This window comes from Styela clava, chromosome 11 (assembly GCF_964204865.1).
Source record: "Styela clava chromosome 11, kaStyClav1.hap1.2, whole genome shotgun sequence".
Classification (NCBI taxonomy): Eukaryota; Metazoa; Chordata; class Ascidiacea; order Stolidobranchia; family Styelidae; genus Styela; species Styela clava.
Genome location: NC_135260.1, coordinates 5,712,539 through 5,723,186, shown reverse-complemented (window position 1 = coordinate 5,723,186; position 10,648 = coordinate 5,712,539). Strand labels below are relative to the sequence as shown.

The window sequence follows — 10,648 nt, the reverse complement described above, 5'->3', positions numbered from 1 at the left end:
TCTTTGCATTATACGCACACGGATTCATTAGCCCAAGAATTGGAAGTTAGTCTCGCGTAACCTCTACTGATAATTATTAATTTAGTTTAGTTGGATTTTTGGATAGCAATATAATGTCTGTAAAACATAGAGAAGTTTGCGAAAAGATCAAACATTTCAAAATGCTTGGGTGGAAAAATATTTCTTGTTGAGCATTATTCATAACTTGTTTGTTAGATCAGCCAAACTAGTCGTGAGTGCCCAATAATTTGAGGTTTAATTTAGGAAATTAATGTGGCATGCACCTTATCGAAAATGTGTATATTTAGAATACATAAAGTTTATGTCCACTGGTATACAAATAACATTATTTTACAACAAATTATAATAATATCTAAAATTAATTATTAATGAATAGTTAGAATTTAAAATGTAGTTGAACAATCATTTAAAAAATCAATTCTCAATGGTGGCAGTTGACCTAACCTACAGTCTACTCTACACGTGGGTCATTCAATAAATTTATTGTGTAAATACTTATTTTCTAATTCAAACTTCTGGAATTCTCACGCTCAATATTTCAATCTGTCTATTGTGGTTTGATAAATTTTTTAAAGTGGGCATGTGTTTTTGGGTGAGACCATATCCACAGTCACCATAAATGGTAGATTAACTGACTCATCAGCCACATTTATTTTCCCTTTTATTGAGGTAATCGGGTAGTGGTTCCCCTCATTCATATTTTTATATACTTCAGTCAGGTTTTTTTCATTACATTGAACATATATAAGAATCAGATTCATAAATGTTGCTTATCTCTCTCCTAATACAATTCAGACTTCAGGGAACATTGCCTTGCTCCGCAATCTATATTGAATTATTCAAGAATAGAAGAATACAATTTTTAATACAATATTCAATATATGTTGGACAGCTTATTAATACCTGTTAGATTAGTTTTGTCCCCATAGATTTCGGTTTCATTTTCTTCTCTTTTTGTTCTACTTAACAATTCATTCCTAAACTTATCCCAATTGGTTATGTATTCCTTAGAGTTTGCTGAACTGCAAGGATTATGCTCTTTATAATTTTAATAATCTTATATGTCTCACTGGCTGTTTTTTTACAGCTTAGGCTGGAGAGATATAGTTTGTAACATGAGCTTGGTTAACAAGTTATTATAGTATTTTAACAACGAAGATGTGTTATTAGGTTGTATTCTCGTTAGCTTCCATTGACTGCTTTTCTTGAGCCTTGATTGTAGTGAAAAGTGTTAATACTATGACCTGCTTCTTACGTTGAATAAATCTTAAGTTACGAACCAGAAGAAGACTTTTGTAGATAAAAACTGCAAAATTTTATTAGATTTATGTATAATTTATTTCATTCATTTTGCAGAATCTGTGTAACAACATATTTGTGAGGAGAGGAAGTTGAAAAATTAAAAGAGAAACAAAAAGAAATCAGGCAAGTATTCCTTTAATGTAGTTCTAAGCATTTTCAAGTTTAATGCTATGAAAAAACTTGTAAAAATACTGACATTTGCCAGTTATCAAATGGTCATAAAACGAAATAATCGTAAATTTACAATTATACTCATCCGTGGTCAATTAATTTATTATTCAGTGGTTCTCGAGTGTTTGTTTGTAATTGCACTATTAAGTTTATTTTTATTGAGAGTAGGCTGGTATTGTCTCAGAAGCATAGTAATCTTGGCATCTCAAGCAAAAGATCTTGATTGGTCAATTTATTAATTATCTACTTCAGGGGTTGGCAACCTTTTGTCGCTCGCGGGCCAAAATTAAAGGTTGCAAGTCATTGGCGGGTCGCACATATATTTAGAAAGTTTAAAACTGAACGGATGATGCTTTTTATATTAAAAATCAAGCATTCTATACATCTATGGAATGGAATAGAGATTTATTTTCTCATTCCATTGCATCTCGAAAAATTCCATTTGAATATTTTCGGCGCCGTTGAACCCTTTGCAATTAGCATAAACTGTTCTGTGTTTTGTTGGCATATTATAATTATAATTAAATTATAGGCTTATTAAACGAGTAATTGTGAATTTTTAACTTCTCAGATTATAATATAATTTAGTCTACACGTATCTCACAATAAATTTTGTTACATAAAGAATAGAATCGTTGAAACAGCTGTTTTGTTACTATAATTCACGGGCCACACTATCATTTTTGTATTGTTCGTGGGCCACAATAGATCCAGGAATAGGTAAACAGTGCAATACAAATCAAACAATTTATTGTCCAAACACATTGATCATTAAACTGTCCCATATCAAGCTAGATCATGCTAAAACCATCCAAAAACTTGGTGACAGATAATGGAGCGCCGGGACCGGGTTTGGACCACCCTGTTCTATACGATAGTGATACGATAAGCGATAGTGAGGATGGATTGAAATGATTTTGAAACAATTCCTATCGATTTTAAGAAAAAGTAAAACAGAACAATAAAAGTTTTTCATTTTTAATAATTCTTTTCTGCAACCATTTGCTGTGATAGGTACATACGGCGTGTCACGATTTGTAATGTCGGCTTCCATGCAAAATTTTATAAATTCAGCAGTCAGTTTTTAGGGGTTCGGCTTATATGTGAGGATATATGAATACTTAATTCTTAAAACAATATTGTAAATGCAATGCAATATTCAATAACAATATAAAAAGTGAAAGTATTGCGAGGAGAATATTGCTACTATGTGTTGTTTTACTTGTTACCTTTATATGAAAAACATTGACAAAGCTGCAAAGATAAAACCAACTATTCCTGACACTGGAATTCCGATCATCAGTGAAGCAGAACTTCCATTGGTTCCCGTGGTAACGGTGGCGTTTTTGTCCAAATCAGTTGTAGAATGAGATACAGTTCTGTCTGAATCCGATATTGTTGTTTGCTGCGCAGCTTTGGTAACTGGAATTTATAATAAGTTTAAATTTAATGTCATTGTGTATTGGATTATTGCTATTGTTTTGACAAATCAACTTTCATTACTTTTATCCTTTGAAATTTGTTCATCTTTTAGTGTTGTTGAAATTTCTTCTGAATTTTTTGTTGTTGTTTCCCATCCATTTGTTGTTGCTGTAATTTGAAAGAAAAAAGTTCATTTTTAGGTTTGGATGTTTTACTGCTGAACTAAATGTTTCTTTGCTATTTATGACTTACCGATACTTGGTTTAAAAGTGGCTGTTGGAGATCTGCAGTCCACCACAAGGTATTGTATTGTGAAGTATTTTGTGTAACCAGCATGGTTTCCTGCATAGTATTGTATCTTGTATGGGCCTCCTCCAGCTTTATTCCATGGAATGATTGAATCACAGGTGTGATTTGCAACTGAAATTTTCTTTCTGATTTTGCTGATGTTGCAAATGGTTGATGCAGTTGCAAATACAAGACAGTAGTTGCTTGTGAAATAACAACTGTGTCCATCAGTGCCTGTAAAAAGCACATTAGTATTTTTGAATAAATTATTAGTGGTACCAGGAAATCTGATATTTGTAGACAGTAGCGCAGTCAGATAGGGGTTTCAGGTTCAACGCCCTCCCCAGGGATGGCCAATTCGAATAAAGTATTCGAATGTATTCGAATATCTCGTCATTCGAATATCGGAATTAGCGTTCATAAGAATATCGAATATTTGTGTGACGTCACACATTTTCGACGCCGCTTCCAAGACGTTTCCGTTGAATGAAAACATTCTCGATAGAAACTTGCGCGTGATTGTTTTCATCACCCATCAGCGTAACGTGTTATTTGGGCCGTAAACGCTTTTACGTTTGTGTTACTTTCTCTAAAACGAAAATTTTCCACAAATTTGTTCCACGATAACGTACGCGCACAGAATTGTGAATCTGGTAAATACAATCATCGGCGGCGAGTTTCTGAAGACAACGCAACTTTTTGATTGTAAAGCGGCAATTTAAAATACTGAAAATAAAACCGCAAACAATATAAGTTTTATTGAAACCCGTGAAAATTTATAAAATGCTTTTCTAGGCAGGGAAAATCGCAAAATTTTGTGGGCCTACCGTACATATTATGTTTGGTCGGGCGTTTAGAAACATATCGTCACGAATTGAGGGCGGGATTTGCCTGATTATTCATTACTTTGAATTGCCGTCGAATATTTGAAACGCGACTTTTTCCCGGTTTGTGAGGATGTATTTAATATAATTAATCCAAAGTATATTCAATCAATTTTATTGTGATGAAATAAATTTTACTCTGAGATGTTACAGCAGATTTATGGATTTTTCGAACGGTTTTATCTAAAAATAATCAGAGTGTCAGCATTTCGATTGAGTGGAGTGGAGTCACTGTTAACAAGTAGGCCTACATCTAAATATTTGCCGAATTCGCAAAATACGGATCTGAACATTATTTAATCGGGCAGTTTACCACACGTTTTTATTCTTATGATCGCGGATTGCAATGGTATATAAGAGTGGTGAGGATTTTATTTTGTCGACGCAACCGAAGGTTAAATTGGAGACAATTAAATTAATAAAACAAGACATTTTAAATAGGCCCGTATCGGTCACGAACCATCACTTTGCACAACAGAAAAATATATATTCGTTGTTATATTATTTGTTGTAAAAGTCGACTCTTTTAACAGGTGGCATAATCGCGGCAATAAATATGTATTTTTAATTTACTGCTCAACTTTGTATGTATATTCATTGTATGAAATGAATTATACACTACACTTAACAGGATTTTATATCATTATTTGAGATTTTTCTAACGGCGATACCGAGTTGGCAAGTTTGCAAAAATACGTATTAAAATTAAATACATCAGGCGGTTTATCTCGTAGTTTTAGGTCACAGATCGCTGTGGACCGAATAATAATGTTTTTTTTTGACGTAAGAAGAAGCAACCGCGAGTTACGTTGTACACATTAAATTAATATATAAAGATATTTTAGAATCTCGTAGTTGTCATGGATTGAATATTTTATGTAACAGGATGATCATTATACGCTGAAAAGACGGCTCTTTCAACGAGCGCGGAATCGCGGTGGGTGTTACAGGCGGCAATGGGAATTTCCGATTTCGAAAATCCTGGCTGCGCGGCTGGCAGTGGTGGTCATCTATTCTCTGTTAATTTATTTCTAATTTCAAACACAACAATATGTTACACATATTAACAATTTGGTTAACATAAATTAATATACAAATATACTGGTAGGTAGTAGAATACTCTAAGCTTAAATATTAGAATTTTTAAAGACATAATGGATTTTCGATTGTTGTGGCTTGTTTCAGTTGCCTGTATTGCCAATAAATTTGATTACTCACAGAAAATATACACAATTATCTGAATACATGTAGTATTTTTGTCAATAGACTTGACTATTATCGTAATATCATGGTACCAATAATAGAAAGCGTCACCCCAACTCCTTGGCTATCTTTTCATATGGTCATTTGTACAAAGTGAATAATTTTAATAAACTGACTGTGTCGCAAGTTGCTATTATTTTTTATTGATAGCTATAAACTATCAATTACTTTGTGTACATATACTGTTGGTCTGTGGCTTCATTCTGATATTCCTTTTGAAGCTTATTTCCTAATTTACTGGGTTTTAATGAACTAAAACAAAAATGTTTTATTTTCGATTTTAGAATGTATTCGGAATTCCAGATTCGAAAACATTATTTTAGAATGTATTCGGAATAGTTTAGTATTCGGAAATGGCCATCCCTGGCCCTCCCCCTTTCAAAAATTACAGGATAACCAGAAGACCCTTTTAAAAAAGACAGGATAACCAGAAGAGTACCAGCTGTTATTGTGTACAAATTTACATGCATACTTTTGTTAAAACTGCCTATTGTTTTCGTCAGCTCTACATGGTTATTAATGATTTTAAACACCCCCTTTTGAAAAATCTTGACTGCAGCCATGTCTGTCGACCGATAATTGTGATTTAGTATTTAATGGATCTAGCATATTCAAGTATTGTACTTACTTGGGAATCTGATCGTTCCAGTGCAGTCCGGACTACTGCTACTCATTGTTGTCATTGGCAGTGAAACATTTTGTAGCAGCAGAACAACTGCAGTTTCATGATCTGTGTCCATACTTGTTGGTATTGTCCAATCACAATTGCAGTTGTATTCATTACTTGGTCCATATGTGGTATTCTGGCTCTCTGTTCCAAGTATGGTGTCTTTACAATCAGTGCATTGTGCTGCTTCATTCAGACCAATACTAAATGCTAAAAAGGAATTGAGTTATTCATTTGCAGTATAACATTTTTTTTTAATTGAAAATAGTATATAAATCAAATATATTTTTCATTAATACTTTTTCAATTGTATTACAGATTCTTAAATCCATGAATAATTGTATAAAACTTAATTATTCCTATTTTAAACATTCGAGTTATTTAAAAGTCGAAGTAGTTAAAATTATATAATATTTTCATATTGAATCTGGATGTGAAATATGTTGTGAAAACAAAAGTTAAAGAACCTCATTTTTCCGCGATTTGATTTTAAAGAAGTTGCTTATTATAATTTGGTAAGACAATTTCAAATAACTGTAATTGTAATCAATTTGAAACTTTCGAATAACAACTAATAATACCCATCACAGTTGGTTGTGTAACAGCAGACTGTGTAACTAAACTTAATGTAAGTAAGATCTCACCAATTATCTGCATAAACAACCACTTGCATTTGAAGAGTTTTGAATGTTTCCACATGTTGAGTTTATCTTCAGAAGCTTCTTTAAACTTCTCTTTGCTTTGTTTTATCAATCACTTAAATCATTACTCAGTACTAACATAGATAAGGACACAATCCAACTGACAAAATACAAGACCTGTCTCAACACTTCATGTAACAACCATCTGATTTATATTCAAAATCTCTCCTTGGTAATGTGAATCAGTGACTATAAAACACCTCTCTCTGTGGTTGGTACTACGTAAGGATGATTACTGACTTATATTTATTATTATAATTGAGAATGTGGGCGAAATATTATTACAACATTGTGATAATCTGCTTGTGCCATGTATTATCTTGGCATTTTGTAATGTTTGTCATTCGTATAGGATCATAGCAATTTCTTTGCTATAAATCTGACTTTTGAGTCATAAACCAACTAGTTCTTACTAATTTTGACACAATTTAGTTGCTATTGGTTGATGGTTTATCATTATGATGAGTCTTGAACCTTTCATACTTTCTTGCAATTCCTGGCAGGTCAGAACTCTACTGATGCTGAGTATTAACCTCTTATCTAGAGCTGACTATAGTGATCTTTCAGTATGATATATATATTACCGCTGATGAAGATATATAAAATGTTGAATTACTACTCATAGGTGAAGAAACTGTCAAATGATTAATTTACTGGAAACCTTCCTAAAGGAAGTAAATCTATTCATAAAATTTTTATGATATTTGTTTCATTTTATTGTTTCGGGTTTATAGGGAGTTGAATTGTGACTTATTGGTGAATAAAGTGTCAAAATGTCAACTGACTATCAAGAAGCATATCTTCAGATATTCTTACATTGCAAGACATATTTCTTTTTATTGATATTAACAATTATTTATGAATAATGCGTTTACATTTAAAATGTACTCAAACAATGGATTTAAAATATCAATTTTCTGATAACCTGGGCTCAAATCATAGAGCAATGTATAACTTGAGGTGGTACTTTATGTTGTCTATATGGCAGTTAAACTTCAACACCAGTGGTTCCCAACCGGTGGATAATTCCTCACTTGTGAGAAATTAAGGGGTTGCTTGTGGGATATAAACGTAATTGTTTAGTAAACACAATGAATCAATATCATTACACAATCAAAATCATAACACTAAGCAAAGAAAGATGGCCATGGTGGCAACAAGGGCGCTCCAGAAGTATGTGTACCAATATGCCGGTAACTAATTTCGTTCGCCTACTCAACATCAAGTTGTATAAAGAGACGGACCTCTATGGGCAGGAGTTATATATTCACTTGGCTAACATAGACAGTTCCCCGAACTCGTAATAAAACTAAAATAAGGAAAATTGGAATAAAATTATGGTCTAATTCTAGCCTGGTACACATACTTCAGGAGTACCCTAACAAGTACTTTAGATTTTGAGGAAACTTCTTGTAAACATGTTGCGTAGTTATATAAATATGGTCGCGTGACACTATGGGCAGTTAATCGAAGCATTGCATTTCAACTTTTCCCTTTAACCACAAGCTTTTACAAAAGCTTTAATACAAATGCCTCAAACAGACTAGGATTCTCGATTTCCACACACAATTAAACTAGGGTTTACCAAATTTTATGGGATTCCTTAGTATGTGGAAAATGAAAACCCTCTTTAACCATTTCCATGCGATTTTTATTTTTTATTAAATAATCGTATTTGCTACGCCGACTTTATGCATTTGTATCCCCACAACTAATCGATCGACTAACGAAAAAGTAATGATCTTCTGCTTCCCACTGACGGCTCGTTGGAAAGCTTATTTTATAGAGCTTGCAATTGGTGTTTAAAAAAAAAAAATTTTAAAAGGGGTGGTCTGAGTCACAAACCGGATGGAAAAAAGGCATTTTTTTTTCTTGGGTGTTGAAACTTCAAACCGTGATAAAAAATAGAAATATTCGCTAAATCCTTTACTGTTACCGCTTCTTGGTTGGCAAGCAATAGCATAATATTGCTGTAGCAATTTCGTTATCTAACTCAAAACACTTTGGTAGATGGAAGGGATAATATGTCTTCTATTACCACCCAAAAAACACCGAAATTTGCATAAATTTCAAAAACACTCCCTCGTTCCGCCGCAAATAAAATTCCCATGGTAAAGGAAAGCGAGATTTACCGTCGCTTATGTTAATCTAGAAGAAGACTTCTTATCAATAAACTAAAACCCGGAAAAACTAGACCAACAGTTTGCGATCGATTGCTAAATAAAACAGTGGAGTACATCAACGTACCCGCCGCAATCTAGCGAGTTTTGTCGTGGGTACGTATACGTGCCCACCGCACGGAAAGGGTTAAAATGGAAATGGGTAATTTAGAAAATAGGTTTGGAACCACTGTTCTACACAGTGAACCATTCAATCAATTATTGTGTAAAACCCTAAGGTATTCCCTATTTTAAACTGTTGGGATTCTCATGCTTAATCTTTCAATCTGTCCGTAATGATATAGCAATCTTTTTAAGGTGTGTGTATGTTTTGGGTGGAGCCATATCCACAGTCACCATAAATGGTAGATTAACGTACTATGAGTCACATTTATTTCCCTTGTTATTGAGAAGAGTTGGTAGTGGTTTCCTTTTTATACATATTTTTATAAACCTTGGTCAGGTTTTTTCATTACATTGAACATATGTATGAATCAGATTCATAAATGTTGCTTATCTCTCGCTTAGTATAATTCGGATATCAGGGAACATTGCCTTGCTCCACAATCTATATTGAATTATTCAATAATAGAAGAATACAATTTTTAATACAATATTCAATATATGTTGGACAGCTTAATACCTGTTAGATTAGTTTTGTCCCCATAGATTTCGGTTTTCATTTTTCTCTCATTTTGTTCTACTTAACAATTCACTCCTAAACTAACTCAGTTGGTTATGTATGTTTGCTGAACTGCAAGGATTATGCTGTTTATGATTTCAGCAGTCTTTGGATAGAGTGATATAGTTTGTAACTTGAGTTGAGTTAACAAATTATTATAGTGTTCTAATGAATGAACGATGCTAACATTGTGTATAAAGTGTATTTAAGTTGTTTTCTTCATTTTTCCAGTGACTGCTTGTCTGTAGCCTTGATTGGAGTGAAAAGTGTTTATACTATGACCTGCTTCTTATATTGAATAAATCTAATTTTTAAACTAGAAGAAGACTTTTATGAATAGAAACTGTAAATATTTATTTGACATTTGTATAATTTATTTCATTCATTTCACAGAATCTTTGAAACAACATAATTCTCAGAAATGGAAGTTGAAAAATCAAAAGAGAAGTGAAAAAGAAATCTGAAAACAGGCAAGAATACTTATTTTAGAAGCATTTCAAATTCATTGCGAGTAAGAAGCATGTAAAAATACTGACATTTGTCAATCACCAGTTGTATAAACTGGATTTTGTTATAAAAAGAAACCAGTAGCGTCCTCTTGTGGGTGAAGGAGTCACATTGGAGGGAGAATTCGGGTGTAATGCTTCTTTTTAAATAGTCAAAATTATTGAAAACCAAAATGAATTTTTGCAAAAAGGAATTTGATATATTTTGTTGCAAGTTAGCTCAAATACCTGTTGATTAATGAAGAAGTAGAACCATAAGGTTTTTAGTTCCAACACAAACAAATGGGCGATCTAAGATTGTACCTGACCAAAATATCTCTGGAAATTGAATAAATTAGCTGAATATCGTAAGCATGTCTCTCTCACAAACATCATGTTCTATTATTCTGTTTTTTTTTTAATTGGTTTCTTAATGCATGTGTTTTCAATTTTTCTTCTTCTTTATTTGCCGGGGGTGATAATGATATACAGAGTGCTGTAAGAGGGCAACAGTACGTATAAGTTTGAAAACCACTGATGTAGACGCTATCATGCAAAGATCTTGATTGGTCCATTGGTTATCTACTCTTGCACACTCACTCA

General features: G+C 32.9%; 1 protein-coding gene and 1 long non-coding RNA gene across 2 annotated transcripts in view; one reads left to right on the top strand and one right to left on the bottom strand.

Annotated features, from left to right (window-relative positions):
• Positions 1–941: 941 nt before the first annotated feature.
• LOC144429676 (uncharacterized) lies at positions 942–6,881 on the bottom strand. The gene is made up of 5 exons (XM_078117847.1): positions 6,663–6,881; positions 5,980–6,228; positions 3,169–3,438; positions 2,998–3,084; positions 942–2,916 (listed from the first exon to the last, which is right to left on the bottom strand). The coding sequence occupies exons 1-5, from the start codon at positions 6,715–6,717 to the stop codon at positions 2,726–2,728; spliced, it is 852 nt and encodes a 283-aa protein (XP_077973973.1). The 5' UTR covers positions 6,718–6,881; the 3' UTR covers positions 942–2,725.
• Positions 6,882–9,955: 3,074 nt separating this feature from the next.
• LOC144429679 (uncharacterized) overlaps positions 9,956–10,648 on the top strand; it is a 33,404-nt gene continuing 32,711 nt past the window's right edge. Inside the window, exon 1 of the long non-coding RNA XR_013478971.1 lies at positions 9,956–10,030. This is a non-coding gene — a long non-coding RNA (uncharacterized LOC144429679). The remainder of the gene's footprint in view (positions 10,031–10,648) is intronic.

What these genes read in the sequence shown, in the direction of transcription:
- LOC144429676 (XM_078117847.1), bottom strand. Translation starts at nt 6,717, where the DNA reads ATGTGGAAACATTCAAAACTCTTCAAATGCAAGTGGTTGTTTATGCAG. An exon ending in TGGAACGATCAGATTCCCAA is followed by an intron (nt 3,439 to 5,979) that starts GTAAGTACAATA and finishes TGCTTTTTACAG; the next exon opens with GCACTGATGGACACAGTTGT. An exon ending in CACTTTTAAACCAAGTATCG is followed by an intron (nt 3,085 to 3,168) that starts GTAAGTCATAAA and finishes TTCAAATTACAG; the next exon opens with CAACAACAAATGGATGGGAA.